The sequence below is a fragment of the Furipterus horrens genome, unplaced genomic scaffold (genome assembly GCF_987537825.1).
Source record: "Furipterus horrens unplaced genomic scaffold, mFurHor1.1.pri manual_scaffold_17, whole genome shotgun sequence".
Taxonomy (NCBI): Eukaryota; Metazoa; Chordata; class Mammalia; order Chiroptera; family Furipteridae; genus Furipterus; species Furipterus horrens.
In genome coordinates, this window is record NW_028327187.1 from 10,711,275 (window position 1) to 10,738,865 (window position 27,591).

The 27,591-nt window shown below is 43.9% G+C and overlaps 1 protein-coding gene across 2 annotated transcripts; it reads left to right on the forward strand.

Moving 5' to 3' along the window:
- The first annotated feature begins 957 nt into the window (after positions 1–957).
- On the forward strand, positions 958–27,591 carry DGAT2L6 (diacylglycerol O-acyltransferase 2 like 6). 2 transcript variants are annotated; one of them, XM_090264689.1, is made up of 7 exons: positions 958–1,207; positions 18,075–18,182; positions 18,628–18,698; positions 19,059–19,263; positions 20,890–21,064; positions 26,247–26,446; positions 26,893–27,591. In XM_090264689.1, the coding sequence occupies exons 1-7, from the start codon at positions 1,117–1,119 to the stop codon at positions 27,045–27,047; spliced, it is 1,005 nt and encodes a 334-aa protein (XP_090120815.1). In that variant the 5' UTR covers positions 958–1,116; the 3' UTR covers positions 27,048–27,591. The 2 variants fall into 2 exon arrangements, with proteins under 2 accessions (XP_090120815.1, XP_090120816.1); XM_090264690.1 differs by lacking the exon at positions 18,075–18,182 and having other exon boundaries at positions 959–1,207.

Genomic DNA, 27,591 nt, shown 5'->3' on the forward strand with positions numbered 1-27,591 from the left:
CAGCCCTCTCCACACCTGTGCTTTCCCTTACAGGACCCACAAACAGTAGTCACTTACTAGATAATTACAGAAAAACAATAAACCCAGAGACTGGTACACAGAAGCAAGCCTTTTACCCCAGAGACCTAGTAGATATTCAATAAGCATTAATCGAACTACACAAATAATAACAACAGGAAACATTTACACAATGCCTGTTGTGTGCCAGACCCTGTGTCAAGCACTTTATATTCATTCACTTGTTTAATCCTCAGAACAACCCTATGAAGTAGGTACTATTATTATTGCCATGTTACAGGTAGATGAAATTGAGGCTCAGAGGTTCCCCAATTGTAAATGGCAGAGCTGAGATTTGAACCCTAGCTATCTGGCTCTAAAGTCCATGCCCCTACCCACTATACTGCCTCCCAACAAGGAGTGGTCACACTGAGATCTACAGAGATGAGCAATTTCTAAAAGTGTCATGGCAAAAACACAGTGGAGCTAGGACCTGAACCCAGGTGGCTCCCTATACTGTGCTTTCCCCACTCTGTCATATGATGTCTCGCTGCAGACACAGCCTCTGGGAACAGAGGCACAAGGAAGGATTTGATAAGTGTAGATATCCAGGCAGAAAAAGGCCCTGGTTGACTAGTTGGCTTTCAGCAGAAGGCAGGAAGAGGCAAAGAGCAGCAACTTAGGGCAGAAACAAATGGGGTCACCAGGTCCCATTTTTTAAGTAGTGAAAGGTAGCAGGTTGCTTTCAGAGGTTACTATTTGGGGCTTAAGGCATTCTTTTGCCTGAACTAATTTTTCAGGGAGCCCCTCCCCGCCCCCCACACACAGCTAGAACCACCCCAAGGCCATTTCTGCTTCATTGCAATCGAGGACACATGGAGAAAGGCTATATGTATATTAGGGAGGTTAGAGACTAGGATCTGAAACCTGGTGTGTGTAGGAAGTTGGGGCGGGGCAGAGAAACAGGGAAGACTGGAGGGAAGTCGGGGTCAAGTCTCAAACCTCCGGCAGCTGAAGGGACTCTGATAAGAGATTAAAGCAAAGCACCTGTAAGCACCTCGGCTTTAGAGGTGCTGGCCTTCTGTTTGGGCTTCTTGCCACGACAGAACCACACCACGCATGGCCATGGCCTTCCTCTCCCGGCTGAATCTTCAGGAGGGTCTCCAGACCCTCTCGGTGCTGCAGTGGCTTCCAGTCTACGTAATTTTAGGTAAGTGAACCCCAGGAGCCGGAGAGCACAAGGGAACAGCTTAAGAAAGGGGCCAGGAATCCCCAGATGAGGGGGGCTCCCAAGAGCTCTTTTGGTCGGTCCCCTCCCTCTGGACAGGGCTGTGTGTGTGTCTTCACTAAAGACACGGGTACTGATAAGTTCACTGGATTTGTCTCCTCCCAACAGAGGGGCCTGAAGGCCAGGAGTGAGGCTGTGGTTGTTCTAGTTGGTTTTTGTTTTTTTTTTTAATTCTCATTCGAGAGAGAAGGGAAGGGGGACAGAAAGAGAAAGAGAGAGAGAGAGAGAGAGAGAGAGAGAGAGAGAGAGAGAGTCAATGTGCAGCCTTCTGCATGTGCCCTAAGGGGGGATTGAGCCCACAACCTAGACATGTGCCCTGACCGGGAATCGAGCCAATGACTTCTTGGTTACAGGATAACGCTTCAACCAAGGAGCCACACTGCTAGGGCAGGCTGTTCTAGTTTAAAGATCACCCCAGCCTTTGCAAGACTGCTCCCTCCAGTTCAGAGTTGTATTCGGGGACTGAGGCAAAGGTGGTGCTGGCTTGCCAAGTTGGCATGACCAGGTAGGTGGAAGGTGATTTCCCAGTATAAGGCAATGGGGAGAGAATCTTGGAAAATCTAGGAGCTGCCCGAGGAGCTCATTCAACAGAATTTTGACAAAAAGCAAGTTAGTTGTTCAACAGACTGCCAGCCAGAAAGCAGGGCTTTGTGGGCAGCCAGTTCAGGGGCAAGCTTAGAAACTGGACGGGGAGAAGTGTCATCCTGAAGGGCAAGGCAAGCAGGACACGGATGGTTGTGTGAGCCCTTAGAGCAGAGGTTCTTAATCAGGACCCTGAATTCAGGGAGGGGGACACTTTGAATTTGGATGGAAAAAATTGACCTCTTTATTTTCATTAATTTCAACAAACCACACACGTGTTAGCAGTATCTGGGAATTTGTCAGGAAAATCACAGAGATATGCACGTCACGGACCAGTTGTTGCAGGCATCTTGACATTTATGCTCGTGACTACTTCAAAATTCTTGCAGTTATTATCCCTGGCTAGTATGGCTCAGCTGATTGAGTGCTGGCTTGCAAACCAAAGGGTTGCTGGTTCAATTCCCAGTCGGCACATGCCCGGGTTGCAGGCCAGGTACCTGGTTGGGGGCGCATGAGAGGCAACCACACATTGATGTTTCTCTCCCTCTCTTTCTTCCTCTCTTCCCCTCTCTCTAAAAATAAATAAAAAATTTAAAAAATTTTTGTAGTTATTAAAGCTACCATTAAGTCTGCTTATTTAATGCATAAATCAAGAATCCCACGTTACTCTATCACGTTTTTGTCATGTTTTGATAACTGTGTTTTAATATGTGGACTTTCCTTTGTAAAGCTGTATTTTATTTTGCGCATTTAAAAATATTATTCAGAGAAGGGTCCACAGGCTTCACCAGGCTGCCAAAGGGACCCATCACATGTAAAAGGTAAAGACTTATTGAGTCTTATTGAAGTCAAATCACATTGAGCTCTTAGTCCCTCCATGGCTTGACTCTAATAGTAAGAGAAGGAGATGATTTTTCTGTACATTCATTTGTTTCTAGTCCTTCATATTTTCTTATTTTCCTTTGTGTTTATCTTTTTTAAAAATTTATTTATTTGTTTATTTTTAGGGAAAGGGGAAGAGAGGGAGAGAAACATCCATTGTTTGTCTCTTGCACACCCCCCACTGGGGACCTGAAGGGGAATCGAACCAGTGACCTTATGGTTTGCGGGATGATGCCCAACCCACTGAGTTACACCACTCAAGGCTCCTTTGTGTTTATCTTAACTCCTCAAAAAGACCTCCTTGGCAAGTTCTAGCCCTGAGCTAGTAAAGTGAGGAGTACAAGAGTGTCCTAAGAGACTTGGCATTGTGATGGCAGCCACCATTTCAAGTCTGGATCCCAGAAAGAGTGGGCAAAGATGGGGCAGAGAGTGCAGGGCAAAGACGTCAGAGAGAAAGAGCTGTGTGAGCTGATCCTTTTAGGTGTGGGGTCTGTCCTACCCCAGCAAGCTTTTCCGTGGTATTTGAACACAACTGTCCAGATTGTTCTGGCTCTTCTGGGGAGCCCTCCTCAATAAAATGTTCTCATTTTTCTCCCCCCAAATGATTTCTTCTTCAGCATTTTCTCTCTCTTCCTTTTCCCCTCTTAAAGGACACTGTCTCAGACAGGGATAGAGTAGAAAGTATATTCAACACTGAATACGGAAGGGTCCAGGAAGGTGAGAGTTAGCCTCCTAGTCATGCCCACCCCTAATCTCATGAGCTGCCACTTATCCTGAAAGAGCCAGAGAAGTGGAATGAGGATGTCAGGGACAAACGGTGCCACTGATGTGTCTTAAGTAAAAACACTAATAATAAATGTGAATGTTTTCTTTTTCATTTTTTTTCATTTTTTATTGTTGTTCTATTACAGTTGTCCCATTTCCCCCCATTGCTTTCCCCTGCCCTGCCACCTCCTCCCTTTCTCTGAATGTTTTCTTTTACCTGCATTTTTATTTATTTCTTATCCTCCCCCGAGTACATCCCTACCCCATTGCTTTTAGAAAGAGCGGGAGAGAGAGAAACATCGATGCAAGAGAGAAGCATCAATTGGTTGCCCCTCATATGTGCCCAGACTGGGGATCAAACCTGTCACTGAGGTATGTGCCCTGATGGGGAATCAAACCTGCAAACTTTAAGATATGGGACAATGCTCCAACCAACTCAGCCACACTGGCCAGGGCTCACATCATTTTTTTAAAAGCTTTTAAAAATCATGGTAAAATGCCATAACAGAAAATCTATCACCTTAACCATTTTTACGTGTACAGTTCAGTGGCATTAAGTACATTCACAGTGTTGTGCAAACATGACCGCTGTCCGTCTCCAGAACCTCCTCATCTTGTAAAACTGAAACTCTGTCCCCATTAAACACTGACTCCCCATTCCTCGCCCCCCACCCCCAGTCCTGGCAACCAACCTTCTACTTTCTGTCTCTGTGATTTTTGACTACACTGGGTCCTTCAAATAAGTCGAATCACACACTGTTTGTTCTTTTGTGACTGGCTTATTTCACGTAACATAATGTCCTCAAGGTTCATCCATGTTGTAGCCTGTGACAGCATTTCTTTCCTTTTTAAGATTGAATAATACTCCATTTTCTGGATAGATCGAGTTTTGTTTATCCATTCTTCCATTGATGTATGCTTGGGTTGCTTCCCTCTCTTGGCCATTGTGAATTCTGCTGCTATGTACATGGGTGTGCAAGTATCTCTCTGAGACCCTGCTTTCAATTCCTTCGGATATACACTCATAAGTGGAATTACTGAGTCAAATGGTAGTTCCATGTTTAATTTTTTTGAAGAACTGCCATACTGTTTTTGGCACCATTTTATTATATATTCCTACCAACAGGGTGGAAGAGTTTCAATGTATCCACGTCCTTGCCCACACTTCTTTGTTTTCTGATCTTTAAAAAATAGCAGCCATCTTAATGGATATGCGATGCTCTTCCCTTGTGGTTTTAACTTGCGTTTTCCTAATGATCAGTGGTTTGGATAATCTTTTCATGTGCTTGTTGGCCATTTGCCTTGACTTCTTTTTAATTGATTATCTTTATTATTCCATTTGTCTTCCTCTACTGGTTCAGGTGTTATACATTTTGTTTATATTCTTTTAGCAATCATGCTAGAAATTCCAATGCGTATCCTGTGCCTTGGAGGTTATCAAGGTAGTTTATAGTGTCTGAGAGTTGTGATGCCCACAGATGTCTCTAAGATATTCATATCTATTCACCAGTTATAGAGCAAATACTAATGATAAGACCTTGGCTCTCCATGCTGAGACTACCATGAGTCAAGTACAAGCTCCCTACTATCCAGTAGCAAAGAGCAACCATTCATCCCACCATTGTACACATTGCAACGGTTAGTGCTGGACAGATACACGAGTCACTGCGATGCAGGACAGACTGTGGTCAGTGAAAGAAAGAGCCACAACAAAGTGATATTAAGGTTTCAGAAAAGAAATTAACATGCGCAGTTGAGAGGATCGGGAAAGGCAGGAAAGGGAATGGCGTGGTGAACAGGATGTGGGTTCTGGAGTTCGTCCGACTTGGATAAGACAGGTGTATCTTTGTGACAAGTACTGTAACCCCTTTAAACCTCATCCTCATCCTCTAGCCTGCTCCGCAGTAAGTGCTCCGTACAAAAAATAGAAGCGTCCTTCCTTTCTTCTTCCCTCCCTCCCTCCTTTACTTCATTCCTAACACCCCCCCTCTTTTTTCTCAGCCTCTTTCCTTCATCCCTTCTGTCTTGCTCAGAGCCTCTTTCAGTCCTTCTCCCTCCCAAATGATGCTCAGAATCATGGCTGGTTACTGAGCATTACCAGAAGGGGTGGGCAAGAAAATAGGGAAAAGGGGGTGGAATAAAAAAGCAAAGGGATGAGAAGGAAGGAAGAAGGGAGAAGAAAGGAATGAAAAAAGTGTTTGGAGGCTCACTGACTGGTGTGGCTCGATGGGTTGGGCATCATTCTGTAAACCAAAAGGCCTCCGGTTTGATTCCTGGTCAGGTTGCGGGCCACATGTGCATTGCAAGAGGCAGCCTATCGCTGTTTCTCTCCCTCTTTTTCCTCTCTCTAAAAAGAAATAAATAGAATCTTTTTAAAATAAATAAATAAACAAATAAACAAACAAATAAATAAAATCTTTTAAAAACTGGAGGAAATGTAGAATACAAATATTCATGACCCTTAGAATTAAGCAACGGCCCCGAGAGCCTCTCTTAGGGCCAGCTTCCATTTAGAGGATGGGCTTCAATCTGTCTCTTCTTTTCTGGGGACTTCTATCACCACGTACCTAGACTCTTACACTACCCTCTTTCCTAGCCCTCTACCCTCTACTCTCCACCCTCTCCAACCTACTCCACTGCCTGTTCCCAGAAGAGTCTTTCAAAAGCATCTTTGGCCCTGGCTGGTGTGACTCGGTGGACTGAGCGCTGGCCTGCAAACCAAAGGGTCGGTGGTTCGATTCCCAGTCAGGGCTCATGCCTGGGTTGTGGGCCGGGTCCTGGTTGGGGGCATGCAGGAGGCAATCACACATTGCTGTTTCTTTCCCTGTCTTTATCCCTCCCTTCCTCTCTCTCTAAAAATAAATAAATCTTTTTAAAAGCATCTTTGATTACAGTCATGCCCTCTGCTACTCAAAACTAGTCAGTGGTGACCCATTGTCCACTTGATGAAGCACACATGTGTTAGCCTGTGCATTCAAGGCCCTCCTCCACTCTCTGGCTCTAACTCTTGACCAGCTACGAAGCTTGTCCTCCTAGCCATCTCTTCACAAAACAAACATGAACGGTCCTCTCCCGCTGCTTCACCTCTGCTCTATTTTCTCCACTGGAAATGTCCTGATCACTCTTCCTGGACTGTCCATGAACAAGCCCTCCTTTGAGATACAGTTCAAGTCATAGCTTCTCTGCAGTGTTTTACAGACAAACCAAGACTACATCAGCTCTGAAAACCCAGAGCACTTTGTGTGAACAGGTTGGGTAATAGTCCTTATATTATTTGTCCTCTCTATTCAATAAACTCCACGAGGACAGGAGCCATGTCTCGTTATTACTATATTTCTCATAAGACAAGGCTTGACACCAAATTGACAGGTTTCTTCTTCCTCAGGAGAGACCTTTAAGCCCACCTCTTGTTCTTTTCTTCTCTGTCCTGGACATCTGTGTGTGTGTGTGTGTGTGTACCTAACTTCTTTCTCTAGATTCTTTTTTGAAGGTTTTTTTTTTCCCATAAAAACACATTATCTGTGCTTCTAGTTTCTGATACTACAAAAATAGAACATAGTCTTGGAAGTCAGACAGACCAGGTCTGCCATTTACTTGCTATGTGCCCCTGTGCAAGTAAGTCACTATTATTTTCTATGTGACTTTGAGCAAGTAAGTCATTCACCCTCCACCACTGTAGAAACAAGCATAGTACCCTGCCTTTCAAGACCATACCAAAGATCAAAGAAGCAAGAAAACCCTCAATAGATGTTCATTGTCTTTCTTTCTGTTCTAGAAATTGCCATTAACAAGGTCCTCAAAAATGAGGCAAAGAGAGACTTTGATACATTCCCAGCATTCCCACAGGCCCCTTCCAAGCATCATTCATGAATCTCTCTCCTTCGCCCCTACTTCCAATCAATTACCAAACCCTGAAAATTCTACCATATTACCTTTCAAAATGGTTTGGTAAATAGTAACGCCTTTCAGATTCCCGTTGCCTTTCTGCTAAATCACTGCAACTCTTAGCCAATCTGCCTGCCTACAGTGCCTCCTGCTCCCACCATTATTCCAAGTTATCTTCCTGATACACAAAGATGACCACGCTACTCCTCTGCCTAATAACCTTCTCTGGTGTCTCACTCCCTTCAGCATCACACCTCATCTCCCCAGCTTCCTTTCCAGCTCCAGCTCCTGTCCATGCCTCCCCAGGCTGCCCAGACTATTGGAGGTTATGGTGTTGCTCATGGGCTTTGGATCCCTCCATCTCAAGACCTTTGTTCAAGTTCTTTCTTGCACGTGGAAAGCAGTCCCTTCACTGATCTATCTGTCAAAAGCCTGTTATTCTTCCAAACTTCAACTTAAATCTTGCCTTCTACCAGAAGCTTTCTTGCTTCCCCAGTAGTAAGGAATGGTCTTCTCCTTGGGTTCCCATAGAATGACGTTGGAGCACTGAGTATATAGTTCTCATTCACTGGGATGTAATCATTACTTATGGCCTGGCTGTGTAGCTCAGTGGATTGAGCGTCAGCCTGTGAGCCAAGTGTCACTGGTTCAATTCCCAGTCAGGGCACATGCCTGGATTGCATGCCAGGTTCCCAGTTGGGGGCATGTGAGAGGCAACCACACATTGATGTTTCCCTCTGTCTCTCCCTCCCTTCCCCTCACTCTGAAAGTAAATAAATAAAATCTAAAAAATAATAATAAAAGCTAACAATAGAAAATACATTTTAAAAAATCATTATGGTATCAGACTATGCATTTATGGAAGACAAGAACTTGATTTTTCTACATTTTAATAGGAGTTAACATACACAAAGTGCTTAAAACAGCTCATGGTATGTATCAAAACTCAACAAATGCTACATAGTTCCCCAAAGCTTAGAGTGAAGGTCCATGAACTCTCTGAGCCTCAGTTTCTTCACATGTAAAATGGGGACGATAAAGTTATTTCTCTCTCAGGGCCGTAAGAGGACTAACTGAGATAATGCATGTTAGTGCTGAACAGAGCACTTCTTAATCAAAATGTTGGGTACGTGGTATTAATTACCATACTTATATTGTTTTCACAATTTCCATATTTATTCTGTTCACCTTCCTCCTTCCAGTCCCCAACCCTATCCCCGTGGCCTCTAGCACAGAGATTTCACATGAGGTGTGCTCATTCAGTGTTTGTTTAATTATTACTCCCACAGGTTCTTAGATCTATAGTTAATTTAGATCCAATAAGTAACCACAAAACCACAGAAATTCATCTTTGACAAACCACCTATTGTTCTTAGATTGAGAAAGGCTTTGATTGGAATGCTGCATTTTCCCTTTACACTGAAAATAACTGGTTGCCTGTAGCCTCACACACACGTGCATGTCCTGGAACCTCAGAAGGCCTTTCCTTGTTTGGAATAAGGGCATTAGTGGTTTCTCTTACTGTCAGCTTTCACCTGCCACTGGAGAATTTTGAAATCAAACTTCCACTTGTGCTACAATTTAATGAAACAGATTTTATCATCAGTCAGCTCCCCATGCTTGGCACTGTGCTAATGGCTGTTTTCAAGAAGCTCACTGGCTATAGGGAAAGGGCCAGGCATGTAAGGTACAAACTGCATGAAGAGCAAAATCAAACAGCCCAAAGAAGCACAAGTCATGTGTTGTGGGTGTGTGGGGGAGGAACCCCTTAATCCTGACCAGAGAATCAACAAAGATATAACCAAAGAGGCATCGTGTGAGCTGAGTCTTAAAGGTTGAGAGAATTTTGATAGGCAGAAAGTTGGGGAGAGGGCAGTGTGAATGAGGCACAGCATCCCCAAAGGTATAAAGATGTGAAATCGCACGGCCTGTTGAGGGAATGGCGAGTAAATGAAGGTGGTTGAGCCCCCGTTCCCCATACTTCAGCCATTTGCCTCCCACCTTCTGACTCTTTCTGTGGCTGAGTAACCCCTATGCAATCGTTACTTACCATTGTCCCCAAATCGGCTCATTTCCGTTACCTAAATTTTAACAAGTGCATTTTAACAAGAAACTACCGTGAACTCACTTTTATTCACTGCACACTATAATAACTTCTTATTCATATGCCACCTCACATCATCCAGTGTCCTTAACTAGTATGGGACCACACTTTGAGAAATACTGGGCTAAAGCTTAAGGGGTGTGAGGACAGGTACTAAGAGATGAACCTAGAAAGGTGGGGGCAGGGCTAGTCCATGGAGGGCCTTAAATGCTAGGCTAGGCCTGACTGGTGTGGCTCAGTTGGTTGGGCCACATCCTGCAGTGTGAAAGGTCACTGGTTCAATTTCCGGTCTGGGCACATGCCTGGGTTGGGACCTGGTCCCCAGTTGGGGGGGCTCGAGAGGCACCTGATTGATGTTTCTCTCACACATCGATGTTTCTCTGCCTCTCTCCCTTCCTTCCCCTCTCTCTGAAAAATAAATAAATAAAATCTTTAAAAAACATGTCAGGCTAACATGTTCACATTTGATTCTGTCAGTAGTGGAATATATTGGAGATTTCAGGTGAGGCAAACAACGTTATGACTGTGACTTTAAAAAATGATCTGGCAGTAGCATGTCAAACGGTTGGAGAGGAAGAGACTAGCAGGCAAAGAGCAGACACACAACTGCAAAGGAGATCAAGTCCTGGACCAAAGAAGCACCGATGCAGACAGAGGCAGGAGGATGAATTGGAGGGATTGTTGTTGTTGCTGTTGTTGTTTTTTCAAAAGGGAGAGAAGTCAACAATAGCTCCAAAATACTGAAACTGGCATTTCTCCCGAAGCCTGAAGATGAATAGGAACTAGTCAGGCAAAGAGCTGAGCAAAGGATCTTCTAGGTAAAAGGGACGACACGCACAGCAGGCCAGAGGCTAGAGAGCAGAATGAGTTGAAGGAATGGACAGAAAAACAGAATGGTGGAATGTAGAGAACTGGGATGGCCAGGGCTCCAACATGGAGAACCTATGAAACCAAGGTAACAAGACCGGACTTGATCCTAAGAGTCATGGGCAGTCATGTTAGTTGTTGAATTACTAAATTAGCATTCATTCCCACAGGTTCTTATACCTATAGTTAAGTTAGATCTAAGTAATCACAAAGCCACAGAAAGGCCTCTTGGATGGGCTTGCCACGTTTTTAGTTATATGCTGCCGAGGGCCAGGGTCAGATCTGCATTCAGCGTGCTGGCTGCATCATGGCTCGGATGGAAGCAGAAAGCCTGCTTAGTAGACAGTAGCGGTCATCCAGAGGAGAAAGAACGGTGGTTTGGACCAGGTGGTAGCATGCAGGTGGAGAATGGAATCAATCATTTCAGAGACGTTTGGAAGACTGAAGTGACAGGAAGCAGTAATTAGAATTGAATGGTTGAGGGTATATAGTCTCTAGAGTAAGACAATCTGAGTTCTCAACTCTGGTTTCCCCACCAGCTAGCTGTGTGACCTCAGGTGGTTATTTTTTAAAGCTTTTATTTATTTATTTTAGAGAGAGGAAAAGGGAAGGAGAAGGAGAGGGGAGAAACATCGGTTGCCTCTTATAAGTGCCCCAACTGGGGACTTAGCCCACAATCCAGTCAATCCCCTGACCGGGGATTGAACTGGCAGCCTTTTGCTTTGTGGGACGACACCCAACCAATGTGGGCCAGGGCTTGGATGGTTATTTAACATCTCTCAACCTGCATTTTTCATCCACAAAACGAGAATGATTACTATCCTAATGGGCTCTTTACGAAGATTAAATAAAATATGAATGTAGAACAGTTTTACATAATAAGTGCACAATAAATATTGGCTATTACTTATGTGGGGAAAGTGAACAAGTGAGATGATTTGAAGAGAGGGCAAACTTAGATTCATATTGGTACCATCTTTAACTTAAGCTAGTAATCATTAGTAATATGAGGCTCTACAGGTTTAAGAAATAAAGAGTGACGTTACATAATGATAAAAGGGTCAATTGACCAAGAAGACATAACTGTCCTAACTGTATATGCACCTAACAATAGAGCTACAAAATATATGAAACAAGAACTGACTGGATTGAAAAGAAAAACAGACAAGTTAACAATTGTATTTGGAGACTTCTTCAGAAACCGCAAACAGCCATGACTGGTGTGGCTCAGTGGGTTGGGTGTCATCCTGCAAACTGAAAGGTCACTAGTTCGATTCCCAGTCAGGGCACATGGCTGGGTTGTGGGCCAGGTCCCCGGTTAGGGGCGTGTGAGGTTGGGGGTGTGCAAGAGGCAATAAATGTTTCTCTCCCTCTCTTCCCCTGGCTCTAAAAATAAATAAAATCTTTAAAAAACCCAAACAACCCAAACTCACCCTACATCAAATAGATAACCTCTAACAACTAATTAAATTAAAATTTGATTTTAGAAGATAAAAAACCTTCCAAAACAGAATTCTTCAAGCCCAAATGGAATCAATGGCAAATTCTACCAAATATTGTAAAGAATATATGTCACAGATTCTACACAATCTTATCCAGAAAATAGAAGAGGAAGGAACACTTGCCAACTCATCTATGAGGCCAAACCCTGACACCGAGGCCAAATCCTGATACCAAAACCAAACAGCAGTACAGAAAAACTATAAACCAATATTCCTCATGAACATAAATGCAAAAATCCACAATAAAATACTAGTAAATCAAATCCAGTAATATATTACAAAGCATATGTCTTAATTTAATTTTTTATTTTATTTTTTAAAATTTAAATCATTTTTATTTTTCAATTACAGTTATCATTCAATATTATATTAGTTTCAGGTGTACACCCCAGTGATTAGACATTATATAACTTTACTAAGCGATCATCCCAATAAATCTTGTACTCATCTGGCACCATACATAATTATTAGAATAGACTTTACTATATTGCCTAGGCTGTACTTTACACCCCCATGACTATTCTGTAACTACCAATCTGTACTTCTTAATCCCCTCACCTTCTTTGCCCATCCTCCCAATCCCCCTCCCATCTAGCAACCATCAGAATGTTCTCTGTATCTATGAGTCTGTTCCTGTTCTGCTTCATTTGTATTTTTTGAGATTCATTTGTTGATAGATATGTATTTATTACCATTACATTGTTCATAGTTTTATCTTTTTTTCTTCTTCTTCTTAAAGAAGATCCTTTAACATTTCTTGTAATACTGGTTTGGTGGTGATGAACTCCTTTAGCTTTTGCTTGTCTGAGAAGCCCTTTATATGTCCTTTGATTCTAAATGATAGCTTTGCTGGGTAGAGTAATCTTGGTTGTAGGCCTCTGCTTTTCATCACTTCCAATATTTCTTGCCATTCCCTTCTTACCTGAAAAGTTTCTTTCAAGAACTTAGCTGACAGTCTTATGGGAACTCCTTTGTAGGTAGCTCTCTTCTTTTCTCTTGCTGCTTTTAAGATTCTCTCTTCATCTTGAACCTTTGGCATTTTAATGATGATGTGTCTTGGTGTGGGCCTCTTTGGTTTCATCTTCTTTGGGACATTTTGCACTTTCTGGACTTGTATGTCTATTTCCTTCACCAGGTTTAGGGAAGTTTTCTGTCAACTAGGTTTTCAATTTCTTGTTCTCTCTCTTCTACTTCTGGCACCCCCATGATGCAAATATTGGTACACTTGAAGTTGTTCCCAAGGCTTGTTACACTATGTTCATTAACTTTTTCTCTTTTTGCTGCTCTGCTTGGGTGTTTTCTGCTTCTTTATATTCCAAATTGCTGATTTGATTTTTGGCTTCATCTACTCTACTGTTGATTGCCTATAAGTTTTTCTTCATTTCAGTTAGTATATTTTTTTTATTTATGACTGGGTCATTTTTATGATTTCCATGTCATTTTTTTATGCTTTTGAAATTCTTTCTAAGTTCAATTACTCTTCCTCCGAGTTCACCGGGCATCCTTATTACCAGTGTTTTTAACTCTGCATCTGGCAGATTGCTTGTCTCCATTTTATTTAGTTCTTTTTTCTGGAGTTCTGGTCTGTTTTTTTTCTTTGTCTCCTCATTTTAGCAGGCTCCCTGTGTTTATTTCTATGTATTAGGTAGAGCTGCCAGGTCTCCCAGGCTTGTAGAGTGGCCTGACGTAGTAGGTGCCCTTAGAGTCCAGTGGCACAGCCGCCTTAATCACCCAAGCTGGGAACTCCAGTTGCACCCCCCCACTCCGTGTGGGCTGTGTACACCCTCTTATTGTAGTTGAGCTTTGATTGCCGTTGGCCCATCAATGGGAGGGATTTACCCGCAGTTATAATCTGATGCAAGGACTGACCACAACCACTGTGGAGGCTCAGCTGTGCAGGGGCCCACCCTCCGGAGAAGGACTTATTTCAATGGGGCTCTGGTGCCTTCTGAGGTGATTGAGTGGTGCTTCGACATGGTCTGAAGCTGTCCACTGGGTGAAATGCCTCCGGAACTTCCCAGGAGATGCAGGCCAAGGTCAGTCATCGTTTGTGTTCTCCCTAGGACCACCTGGCTTGAGCTGCAAAGTGATCTGCAGATGGCTGCTACTTTTGCTGGACTTGAAGGTGCCCAGGAGGCCAAGCTGTGAAACATGGCCAGGTGCTGCTAGTGCCAGGCCTGGGGCCACTTAATGAGAGATATGGGGGACATACTGAGGCTGGATGCTGCTTGCTTGAGAGATTTTAGGAAAGTCTGAAGCATTAGCCAAGACAGGCCATTCATATGATAAAGGCAGTGGAAACAGCTTGGGTGGGTCTCTGAGTTGGGTGGGGTGGAGTCTCAGGGAATCACCATGGTGGGGCAAATAGTAATAGCCTGGTTGATGGAGACTCAGCTATGGTGCTTGCCTGCTGTCTCTGTCCAGGAAGGGTTCCTCAAAGCAACAATAGCCTCTGCCAGCACTTTTTTCTGGAAGAAAGCTATTTCCCCAGCTTTCATCCTGGTGCCAGATACTTCAGTTCCTCCCTGTATGTCCCTTGTGCCTTTCGAGCTGCTATCTTGGTGCTGAAGCTCAAAGGGAGTGAGTTGGAGAAAGTTTGTGTATGGGCCCCTTAAAGGAACTGCCTGGGACTCTAGAAGCTTCCATCTTCCTCAATCTCAATCCCTACTAGTTTTTATAGCCAGAAATTATAATGAGGACTGGTGTTACTGACACTGGAACCCTGGGATAGGGTCCTGGTGTGGGGCTGGGACCTCTCGCTCCTCAGGGGAGACCACCACAGGCAAGATATTCCTCCAGATTTTTATCCTCCGCACCTGAGTGTGGGACCAGCCCAGTCCACATCTCTGCCCCTCCTACCAGTCTCGATATGGCTTCTTTAAATCCCTAGTTGTAGGACTTCTATTCAGCTAGATTTCAGATGATTCTGGGTGACAGTTGTCCTGTAGTTCAGTTGTAATGTGCTGTGGTTGTGGGAGGATGTGAGTACCGCATTTACTTACGCCACCATCTTGACTGGAAGTCCTGGCCAGTTGATTTCTGACAAAGATGCCAAGCAATTCACTGGAGAAAGGATAGTGTTTTCAACAAATGATGTTGTAACAAGTGGATATTCATATGTAGTAAATAAACCATGACCAAAACCTCACATTTTATTTTAAAAAGTAACTCAAAATGGTTCACAGGTCTAAATATAAACACAAAAGTTAAAACTTTTAGTAAAAAACATAGGAGAAACCAAATCCTTCATGACCCAAGGTTAGGTAACAAGCTCTTGGATTTGACATCAAAAGCACAGTCTGTAAAAAAAAAAAAAAAAGATAAATTGGACATCATCAAAATTAAAAGCTCTCACTCTAAGAAAGATCCTGTTAAAAGAATGAAAAGACAAACTTGGCAGAAAACGTTTGCAAAGCACATATCCAACAAAGGACTTGAATCTAGAAGAACTCTGAAAACCCAAGAGCGAGAAAACAAGCCAATTGAAAGATGGCCCGAATATTTGAACAAACACTCTAGCGAAGAGGCTCTGCAGAAGGCAGATAAGCATCATTAGGTACTAGGGGAAGGCGAATTACAACTCTGATGAGATAGAACATGACACATCCAGTAGAATGGCTTGACCATCTTCAGTACAAACTAAAGTAGAAGCTTATCGTCTGTGAACTTCCTCCTTGATAATCTACTCCAAGAATCCTCACTTGAACATGGACAAGATGTTGGAGGCATCTCCTTGTACTGAGGCCATAATATCTCAGGGCGAGTCACACGTACATACACTCAAATGCTTGTTCTTCATCATTCTCGCCTCGGATCCCCTTGCTTTTTGTTCCATGAGTTTTAGCTCTTCCACGTTTGGCTTCTGTTTCTCCTAGTTTGAGAACTCCTACTTCTGCCACCATGAGTGACAACGAGGACACTCACACAGGTTGGGTTTGGCGAGCTTGCCCTCGTTGGAAACGTTAAGGTCTCCTAAGTGCCACACCTGCAGTTCAAATAGACTCCACAAGGGGGATGGTGTTTGTTGAGGTATGGCTCTTAGATCACCTTTAGGACCTGTGGATATCTGAAAGAGATCAGATATAAGGCATGCAATTAATCCATCCCTGCTTTTAAAATAACATCTCATTTAAATAATATAAATGGTGACCAAACACTAATTATTTAAGTTCAGCTATTCTTGAAAACAGAAAACACTTATTTATTTTTCAGTCAGTCTACAGATATTTGTTGAACACCTACTGTGTACAACGCTCTATTCTAAATATTGGGGATACAAATGATATGTATTTGAAGCAAGATATAAAAGAAATGATACAGTTTGAGTACCTTTAATTAAGAATTATTCTTATTGAACTTTATCTGAGTTTTCTTCTGAAGCTTACCCGGCAAATTGACTTTCATAAAAAAAAAAAAAAAAAAAAGATTTTATTTATTTATTTTTTAGAGAGAGGGGAAGCAGGGGAGAAAGAGGGAGAGAAACATCAATTGGTTGCTTCTCACATGTCCCCAATGCCCCAATGGGGACCCAAGTCCACCCAGTCTGCAACCCAGGCATGTGCCCTGACTGGGAATCGAACCGGCAACCCTTTGGTTCACAGGCCAGCACTCAGTCCACTGAGCCACACCAACCAGAGTTTGATGCTCATCTTTTATGAGGGTCAGAGGTAGCAGGACTTTCATCCATGGCAGGCTTGCCATAAAGTTTCTTCCACCACTGTCTCCTTTTTAATCAGCATGCTTACAACAACCATCTGAGCCAGCTCTTGTAAAGGCAATTCAGCCCATCACTAAGGTTTCTTCTACTTCCGACCATGATTTTTTTTTTAATTCCCAATCTGTCTTTTTCCTGTTATTTTCATCTCAAAACGAAAGAGACAAACCTACTGGTAAGTAACTCTTGATTTTCTTCCCCTTCTCTTAAAAATTTTTTTTCTTTCTTTCTTTCTTTCTTTCTTTCTTTTCTTCTTCTTCTTCTTCTTCTTCTTCTTCTTCTTCTTCTTCTTCTTCTTCTTCTTCTTCTTCTTCTTCTTCTTCTCCTTCTTCTCCTTCTTCTTCCTCTTTCTCTTCTTCCTCCTCCTCCTCTTCCTCTTCTTCTTCTTCTTCTTCTTCTTTAATTCACAATATGTATACTTAGCCCCTTTCTTGTGAATGCAGATTTTAAAATGGAATTCAATTCCCACTGCTGTTAAGATGTATCAATTTGCATTTCACAGCCTGCTGTGGCCCTTTACTAACAGGGATAGTTTTCCTCCTTATGAACCGCTGAGACATGCTGACTGGGACAAAATTGAATGCGGTAGAGCAGGTCCTAAAATGTTTTTCTTTCAAGGCAACAAACAGCCTGTGCACTGCAGGCAGCCCCTCTGCTGGAATGTGCCAACTGCGCAGTTCCACAGAGGAAGGGGGTCAAGCTTTTAGAAAGGGCTTCTGAAGTCCAAGGCTAGAGATGCCAGCCCTGGGCCCAAGGTGCTGTGCTTTCCCACTTGCCAAGCAGTGCTGGCTTTTGACCCCAGCTGAGGGCATCATGGTTGTGCTGTTTCCTCAGTTAACACATTGTTGACAGGTTATGAAAAAATCTCGTGTTTTCAAGCCCAAACATTGTTGACCGATAACGAGTTAGCTTGTGTTTGCACTTGCATTAGCTTATACAAATTTTTAGAAGATTTTATTTATTCATTTTCAGACAGAGGGGAAGGGAGGGAGAGAAACGCCAATGTGTGATTGCCTCTTGCGCACCCCCAAATGGGGACCTGACCCACAACCCAGGCATGTGCCCTGACTCGGAATTGAACCGGCGACCCTTTGGTTTGCTGGCACTCAATCCACTGAGCCACACCAGCCAGAGCATCTTATACAATTCTTAAAACTGAGCCTAATATAGGATTCCATAAAAAAATATTGTAAATTGTTTCACTTTCCTATTCAATTATGCAAAAATAGCTGGTGATATGGGATAGCTTTTGTATAAAATTTCTGGTCAACCATGTGTTAAGATCCAAACCATCCAGGGGTCCCAGATTCAAGGACTCAGCAGCCAGCCTGGACCACAGCAGAGGTAAGTGGGGACTCGCTGAGAGGGAGAGATGGGCCTCACACCAGCCTTGACCTGCCCCCTCAGCACAGAGCAGAGGTCAGAGTGATGAGCGGTGTATTAAACATGAAGAGAACTGAAGGATGCGAACGCTTTGTGTCCCCTCAGGAGCTGTTCCCCTGGTCTTTATACCCGTCCTTTTGTTCACTAAGTTCTGGGTTGTGTCCGTGCTTGCCTTAGCCTGGCTTGCCTATGATTGGCAAACCCACAGTCAAGGTAAGAGGCGCGGGAAGATGGGGGTCCCTGTCAGTACCAAGGATTTTTGTAACCACGGGGAGAGGGACGTGGAGGGAGAGAATGGGAGAGGCAGGGGGAGAAAGAGTGGGGCGAGGAAAGAAAGGGAAAGGGAACCGAAAAGAGGGTGTGATGAGGAGGGGGAGGGGCAAAAGGTGGTCGGAGGGAAGGGGAGGGAGAGAGGGGAGCGCGCCTCAACAGGGAACAGAGGCCTATGCCAGGCCGCCCAGGGAGAATGGGAAGGTTGCGGTTTCGGGGCAGGTAGCCTGCCTCACACTCTCTGCGTATGGCCTTTCTGGCTGGCCCCGGAGGCTCAGGGGCTCCCTAGGTCTTCTTAGGGGTGACCTGAGGACTGTAGGAAGAATACTCCACGTCTGAGGAAGGCAGAAGAATTGACGATATCTTCCCTTTCCTTCTGTATGCACAGGTGGTAGGCGTTTAGCTGGGGTACGAAGATGGACCCTCTGGAAGTATTTCCGAAATTACTTCCCGATAAAGGTGACTACCCCTTTGTCTGGCTGTCCTCGGGCCCTGTTGCTCAGATTCCTCCCTCTGCACTGAGGTCATGTTTTCAAAGGCTCTGGTGGCCAGCAGTGAAGGTCAAGGCTCAGAGGCATAATGCAGAGCAGGGGCCCAGGATGGGTGGGCAGGTGAGGAGGTGGATGGATAGATAGCAGCCTTTCCTCCCAGTGGCAAACCCAGGTCCACCTCTCTGAGCATCATCACCCCTGGCGACATCCCAGTGCACAGGAATTTGGGCTCCCCAAGGGAAACACAGGTTACCTGCTGGGATCCAAGTCCACCTGTCCTCTCCTCCTTCTTCCTATCCACTGTTCTGACTCAGTCTCCCTCCAACAGCTGGTGAAGACTCATGACCTCTCTCCCAACCACAACTATATCATTGCCAACCACCCCCATGGCATTGTCTCTTACGGGGTCTTCATCAACTTTGCCACCGAGGCCAGTGGCTTCGCTCGGATTTTCCCAGGCATCACCCCTTCTCTAGGGACTTTGGAGGGGATCTTCTGGATCCCAATTGTGCGAGACTATGTGATGTCAATGGGTGAGTATGAGAAATCATTCCATTCTCTGACCTATGCCAGGGCTCCAACCTCAATAAGGCCTGAGAGTCAGTCTGATTTTCACTCCCTCCTAGAAGAGGACTTAGGGGAAAATAAGTCCATAACACACCAGACCCAAAACAGGAGTCTATGGTTAAACATCAGGTTCCATCCAAGATCTGGGAGGCAGGGTTTGGTTAGGCAGCAGAGTAAGTTACAGGTGTTCATAAGACTTGCCAAAAATACATTCAGAGGAGAAAGGAAAAGGCTGGAGTTCAGGATCAAAGCCAAAGTGGAAAGCAGAAGGCAAAAGCCAAATATCAAACGCAAATGTCAGGGAGATTAGTCATGAAAGAGGCAGCTCAGATGAACTTTCCCAGACTCTTGGATATCAGTTGGCTTCTTTGCACCAGTCATTTATAAAGCAGCTTTCAATCCGGGTGTCTTAAAGACACTGTCAGGCCTTTCATACTAGCTGGTACCCTCCTGGCCCATGACCTTCATCTCTTGGGAACCTTTTCAATCTTGCATAAGATGTCAAGGGATAAACATCCATCAGAATCCAGGACAACCTCCTCATGCCAGGCTTCAAGCTAGGGTACTGTGACAAATGTCTTCTCTGGATGAATACCTACCCTATGGGACACCAGAAAAAACCGAAGCCAAATACTAAAAGGTAAGATAGATTTACCCAGAGAGACCAGGTGGAAACACTGGAGTTCCAAAGGATGGTTCTGCTCCGCTCTTAGGTTGGCATGAACCTGGAGCAGCAGGCTCTCTCAATGACTGAGGCCTGGAGGCAATTTCTGCCATCTCAGGAGGGTATAGACGGTAAATTTAGGGTAAAGATGGGAAACAAATGTGAGGAAAGACTCTGTGACTTTTTTTTTTTTTAATTTTTAAAGATTTTATTTATTTATTTTAGAGAGAGGGAAAGGGAGGTAGAAAGAGAGGGAGGGAAACATTGATCAGTTGCCTCTCGCACGTGCCCCATCTGGGAACCAAGCCTACAACCCAGACGTGTGTCCTGACCAGGAATCGAACTGGTGACTTTGTACTTTGTGGGACACCATCCAAACAACCGAGCCACACCAGTCAAGGCTGTGTCTGTTGTTGAGCAGAGAGGTATCATCCTTACTCCATGGTTCATCTATATTTCAGTTTGGCTTGGGCAGGCTCCTGGGTCTGCCTACTCTCCATAAACTCCAGCCAGCGGCTCCCCTTCAGCAGGTGCTCTAGGGAGGAAGCAGGTTGGTTGTGGCTAGTCCTGAACACCCCGGGGGAGAGAACTCTGGTGAGTCTCCAGTGCTGTTAGCTTGGGGAGAGCGAGAGACAGCTGTGGTTCATGGGTGGAGAGGGAAGGGATGGGCTTAAATATTATTGAACTAAGAGGAAGTAGGCAGAGGAAGTCAATGTTGCCCCAACTGTAGTAGCACAGACTCCCAATGCAAGCAGCTGACCCTAAGGATGAACCTCAGACTAGGGGTAACCCAGGATGTGGAGGTCAAAGACAGAAGAATAGAAACAATAGTCAGGAAACAGAACTGTCTCTCTCCATCTTTAAGAGCCCAGAGGAACCCCTTATGTCATCCTCATGCACCAAGCTTGTTGACTTTTTGGTTTCATAGGTGTGTGCCCCGTGAGCAAGTTGGCCTTGAAGTACTTGCTGACCCAGAAAGGCTCAGGCAATGCCGTGGTCATTGTGGTGGGCGGAGCCACTGAAGCCCTCTTGAGCCAGCCAGGAGTTTCTACGATCTTCCTTAAACAGCGTAAAGGTTTTGTGAAGCTGGCACTGAAGACAGGGTGGGTCCTTAGGTTATGGCGCCCTATTGTTTGGGTGCCCTAGGTCCTCTGTAGCACCTCTCCACAATGGTGTCCTTCCTTGGAAACCTGTTAGAGGAGGCTCCCTCTTCACTCTGATTAATTCTCTCTCCTTCCTCACACTGCCCCTTAAAGGTGTTTGGGGCTCCAGACACATTTTTGTGGGCACTTTTTTTACTTGAAGTTGGAGAAAGAACAACAGAAGAAGACCCATTACCCTGGTAGGCTCGGGGTATGGAGAAGTGTAGATTCACTCTGTATCAACATATTAAGTGAGAGGCCTAGAGAACCTACCCAGGGCAAGGAAGGCACTGGGCTTCATGCTGTTGGGATTGCAAAGATGGATAAGACATGATTACTGCCCCCAGAGAGCATATAATCCCGTTCGAGAAATAGAATGCATCCATTCAGCAGTTATCGAACACCTACTGTGTGTCAGACATAGTACTAGGCATTGAGGGTACAAAATGGATAACACCTGGTGTTTGCCTTTAAGGAACTGAGTCCAAAAGGGAAGACAGACATATGCACATATAATTACAAAATACATCCAGAAGCCAACCACTTACCATCTCAACTACCACCCTGGTTTAAACTCCCGTCAGCTCTCTCCTGGATTATTACATTGGTCTCCTAAGGGCTCTCCCAGCTTCTATCCTTGCCTTCCCCACATCTAAGAATCTATTCTCCATTGTAGCCATTCTTTTTTACTGAATTTAATCGGGGTGACCTTGGTTCACAATACCATACAGGTTTCAAGTGTACAACTCCACAAAACATCATCTGCACACTGCATCTTGCTCCCATCGCCCCAAGCAAAGTCTCTTTCCGTCCCCATTTTTCCCCCTTTTGCCCACCTCCACCTCCCTCCACCCCCTTTCCCTCTGGCTATCACCACACTGTTGTCTGTGTCTATGTGATATATATGTTTTTTTTTTTTTTGCTTAATCACTTTACCTTTCTTCAGCCACCCAACACCCTTCCCTTCTGACAGCCGTTAGTCTGTTCCATGTATCCATGTCTCTGTTCTATTTTTTTCTGTAAGTTTATTTGTTCATTAGATTCCACATAGAAATGAGATCATATGGTACTTTTTTTTCACTGACTGGCTTATTTCACTTAGCATAATAATCTCCAGGTCCATCCATGCTGTCACAAAAGGTAAGTGCTTTTTCATGGCTGAGTAGTATTCCACTGTGTAAATGTACCACAGTTTTTTGTTATGCACTTATCTACTGATGGACATTTGGGCTGCTTCTAAACTTTGGCTCTTGTAAATAATGTTGCTATGAACATATGAGTGCTTATATTCTTTCAAATTGGTGTTTTAGGATTCTTAGAATATATTTCCAGAAGTGGGATCTCTGGGTCAGAAGGCAGTTCCACTTTTAATTTTTTGAGGAAACTCCATACTGTTTCCCACAGTGGCTGCACCAATCTGCATTCCCACCAGCAGTGAATGAGAGTCCCTTTTCTCCACATCCTCGCCAGCACTTGTTTGTTGTTGATTTATTGATGATGGCCATTCTGCCAGGTGTAAGGTGATATCTCATTGTGGTTTTAGTTTGCATCTTTCTAATGATTAGTGACATTGAACATTTTTTCATGTCTATTGGCCATCTGTATGTCCTCTTTGGAGAAGAGTCTATTCAGGTTCTTTGCCTATTTTTAAATTGTGTTGTTTGTCTTCTTGGTGTTGAGTTGTATAAGGTCTTTATATATTTTGGAAATTAACCCTTTATCAGATGTATTATTGGTGAATATGTTCTCCCATTCAGTGGGCTCCCTTTTCATTTTGTTGATGGTTTCCTTTGCTGTGCAAAAGCTTTTTGGTTTGATGTAGTCCCATTTGTTTAATTTTTTTCTTTGTTTCCCTTGTCTGAGGAGACATATTGACAAAAAATATTGCTCTGAGAGATGTCTCAGATTTTACTGCCTATGTGTTCTAGGATTTTATGGCTTCGTGCCTTACATTTAAGTCTGATTCATTTTGAGTTTATTCTTGTGCATGGTGTAAGTTGGTGGGCTCGTTTCATTATTTTTTTTTTGCATGTGTAATTTTCCCAACACCATTTATTGAAGAGGCTGCCTTTACCCCACTGTATGTTCTTGCTTCCTTTGTCAAATATTAATTGACCATGTAGGAATGGGTTTATTTCTTGGCTCTCTATTCTGTTCCATTGGTCTATATATGTTCTTGTGCTAATACCACGTTGTTTTGATTATTATGGTCTTGTAGTATAGTTTGATATCAGTTAGTGTCATACCTCCAACTTTATTCCTCTTTCTCAAGATTACTGAGGCTATTCTGGGTCTTTTGTGGTTCCATATCAATTTTTAGAATATTTTTTTCTAGTTCTGTGAAATATGCCATTGGTATTTTAATAGGAATTGCATTGAATTTGTAGATTGTTTTGGGTAGTATGGGCATTTTAATTATGTTAATTTTTCTTATCCATGAATACAGCATATGCTTCTACTTATATGTATCTTCCTCGATTTCTTTCTTCAGTATCTTATAATTTTCCAAGTACAGGTCTTTTACCTCCTTGATTAAATTTATTCCTAGGTACTTTATTTTTGTTGTTGCAATAGTAAATAGGATTGTTTTCTTAGTTTCTCTTTGTGATAGTTCATTATTGGTGTATAAAAATGCCACCAATATCTGAATAATAATTTTGTATCCCGCAATTTTGCAGAATTCATTTATTAGATTTGCAGTTTTCTGGTGGAGTCCTTAGGGTTTTCTATGTACAGCATCATGTCATCTGCAAATAATAACAATTTTACTTCCTTTTTTTCTAGTTTGAATGCCTTTTATTTCTTCTTGTCTGATTGCTGTGGCTTGGGCTTCCAGTACTATGTTGAATAAGAGGTGAAAGCGGACATTCCTGTCTTGTTCCTGATGTTAAGGGAAATGCTTGTAGTTTTTGCCCATTGAGTATGATGTGTATTGTGGGTTTGTCATATATGACCTTCATTATGTTCAGGTATGTGCCCTCTATCAGGATGATCTTATTAAATATGAGTCAAGTCATGTCATTACTCCAAATGTGCCAATGACTCCCATTTCACTCCAAGCAAAAGCCAAAGTCTTTACAAGGGCCTGAAAGACCCTGTATAATATGGCCCTTGGACACTTCTCTGACCTCATCACTTACTGCTCTCCCCCTTGCTCACTCCATTAGAGCTACACTGGCCTCCTTGCTGTCCCTCTCACAAGCTGCATGCTCCTGCCTTATGGCCTGTGCTCTAGCTGTCCCTCTTCTCAGTAAGGTCTCTCCTGACTATGTGGCTCTCTTTTTTCCATTGCACTTAACATTTTCTTATACATCATCAATTTCATTTATATACCTGTTTTTTGTTTGTTTGTTATTATTGTTTATTGTCTGTCTTACCTCAATAAAAGATAAACTCCATAATTACAGAGATTTTTAAAAATCCATTGTGTTCACTGATGTATCTATCCTGAGGGCTTAAAACAGCACTGGAACATAGAAAGAACTTAAATATTTGTTGAATGAATGATGTGCTTAATGAAGATATGTACAAAGTTCTGTGAGAGCACCAACTGATGGAAAGACTTTCACCCAAAGGAGAAGTTACATCAGTGGGTTATATATATAAATTGTGAATTAAGTCAGTAGAATTTGCCAATCAAACTAAAAGGGAGAAAGAACGCAGTAGACCTACACTGTATGCAGCATTATGCCAGGTCCTAGGGACTCGTAGATAAATGGTATCGTTCCCCATTTTGATCAGCTTGACAGGTATCTGGGGAGTCAGACAAGGAAGGAGATGACTATATTTGAGTTAAGACAGTATTAGCTCAGGAGAAAAATAACCATCAGGTAAGGAGTATCTATCAGGCTGCCTTTGCTCTAAAAAATCACCCACAGAACACCCTAGGATTTTATACCAGGTTTATGCAGACAAAAAAAAAACAAAAAAAACAAAAAAAACAAAAAAAAAAAAAACACTCCCAGCCTGGAAAAATAAGAAACAGCAGAAAAAAAGAAAAGAAAAAAAAAATAATAAGAAAAGTAAAAACTCCCATTATTTAAAAGAGCCCATAAAACCTACTTTTTGACGCTGTAGTTGCAGGCGCCATGTTCACAACTTTCCAGGCATACATTTAGGTTAGGGTGAACGTCGTTCAGCCACACAGTGAACAAGTTATTTGCATTTCTCTGCTTTTTCTCAATCTATACGTCATGCTAGGTCCATCAACAGTTCTTTTGGGAACGAGCAAAGTCCATTTTCATTTCTTATGGGGCGGGGGATGCTGGGACCTAGGTTAATTTGCATGTGGCTCATATGCATATGTCAAAAGTCTGACGGGCAATCCAGCTGCCGCCATGTTTGGACAATGAATGGACAGGTAGTGTAGGCCGCACAGACGCCCTGAAGGAGCTGGGCTGGAGGGAGGAGCCTTTGGGGATGAGAGGAGCCACACTGTACGGAGCTTGCATAGGCTCCATAGAAGCTGCAGCAGAAGCCTCATTTCCTCCCATCGATCGCACTGACCGGACTGCCCTGTTCTGACAGTACCTAATCCACCTTGTGGGGGAGGGAATTGGGGGTGGTCAAAGTTTCTTCAGGGGGATGAAATAAGAGCTGAGTATGGAAGGGCAAAATAGAATTAGCCATATAAAAACAAGGAAAGCGTTTCCTGCAGAGGGAGCAGAACACACCCAGATGCCCAGACTAGCGAGAACTTGGCACGCTAGGCTTAGCATGGCAGATGGCAAAGAAGGGGAGAGGAAAGGGGAAGCTAGCCAGGTAGGCAGGGCTAGAATACAAAGGCCACGCTAAGCCGCGTGGTGCTAGGTGAGGGGCTCTGGAAAGAGCTCTAAAGAGAGGAATGACATGTCCAGATAGGCAGGTTAGGAAGACCGCTCTGGATGCTGGATGCAATGAAGGCACTTAGGTCACCCGAGATTGGTTTCTTCTGATCACAGGACAATACAATGCGTAGCAGCTCTCCATAAAGGGTTCAGTTGGGAGGGTGGGGCATGGCAAGAATGAGACTCAGGCTGGAGATGCTTGGGTGCTTGGGTTCTTGACCTATGTGGGGGAGACTTAGAGGTTTCCCACCTTGGTGAGGGTTTCAGTGGGGGGAAGTTTTCTGGGAAAACGCACACTTCTGCCTCTCTCTTCGCAGAGCATACCTTGTGCCTTCCTATTCCTTTGGAGAGAACGACGTTCACAATCAAGAGACATTCCCTGAGGGCACGTGGATAAGGTTCTTCCAAAACATATGCAAAAAAATCGTGGGACTGAGTTTCTGTACCTTCCATGGCCGAGGCCTCACTCGAGAATCCTGGGGCTTCCTGCCTTTCAATCGGCCCATTACCACTGTCGGTGAGCTTTCAGTATTTCCGAACCACACTGGTCCTGGATTCCCCTCCCTGCAAGTCACCCAGCAAGTCCCAGGGGGCCCATGGCACACAGCTGGGATAGGCAATGGGAATTCCATTGGGTGCAGTTGAGGGCCTGGTGGGGAGGACAACTGAGCAGGTAAGAGTTCCAGCCATTCACCAGCGGGACAGAGCTCAACAGCTGCCATGAGGGCATCATTATTCACTTACATTCCTTTGGCACCCCTGAGCTTGTCCTCATTCTGCTGAGCATGTGTGAGGCGAGGTATTTGGAGAATATGGGACAGGATGAGGTTAGAGCAGAGGGGAAAAAAACAACAAAGGAAGGGGAGGAGACCCACGCACTGAGTTTCAGTATGTGGCTCCCTCTGAGGGATGGGTAATTTGAGTTGGGAGGGAACTCTGATGCTTGTCTCTTCTTCCCCATAGTGGGGGAGCCCCTGCCAATCCCCAAGATTATGAAGCCAGACACGAAGACAGTGGACAAATACCACGCACTCTACATCAGTGCCCTGCGTAAATTGTTTGACGAGCACAAAGTTCAGTATGGCCTTTCTGAGACTCAGGATCTGACAATCATATAACGGGAGCTGGATTCCCTTATTCTTAACCCCCCAAAGCATCAAAGGATCCAAGTAAGGCCACGTGGATGGAAGAATTTGGGGAGAGGGAGGTGTGAGATAGGAGGCCAACCAAGCTAGAAAGTACTTAATGAGTCAAGTTTGGGGGAAGAAACCAGAGGAACGTGGAAAGACTGGGCAACAACCCAGTTGAGCAAGCCGTCTCGTAAGTCCACGGGTCTTTTTTGGCTCCCCGACTCCAGCCAGTTCTCTCATCAGAAGAATGAGAAGCCAAAGAATACCATGTCCCTTCCTCCTGAGTCTTAGCGACACCGTCACTATTTAGGTTTAGACTTAGAAGCCTTCTTGAGAACAGGGCTGGTTTGTTTCCTCGTAGACCCTTTCCCTACAGTTTGGAGACCACCACAAGATAAACTGAGGACCTGAACTGTGGTTTGCTGACCCAAGCAGACAGGATTCCCTCAGTTGTGACACAGTTCTGCACTGGCAAAAGCTTTTGCATGCAGTTATGCTGTTTTATTTAAATAAAAATAAAGCTATGGGTATA

Bases quoted from the DNA above. Each gene is read 5' to 3' on its own strand.
- DGAT2L6 (XM_090264689.1), top strand. From the start codon at position 1,117: ATGGCCATGGCCTTCCTCTCCCGGCTGAATCTTCAGGAGGGTCTCCAG. The intron at 18,183-18,627 runs GTAAGAGGCGCG...CTGTATGCACAG, and splicing joins TTGGCAAACCCACAGTCAAG to GTGGTAGGCGTTTAGCTGGG. The intron at 19,264-20,889 runs GTGAGTATGAGA...TTGGTTTCATAG, and splicing joins AGACTATGTGATGTCAATGG to GTGTGTGCCCCGTGAGCAAG.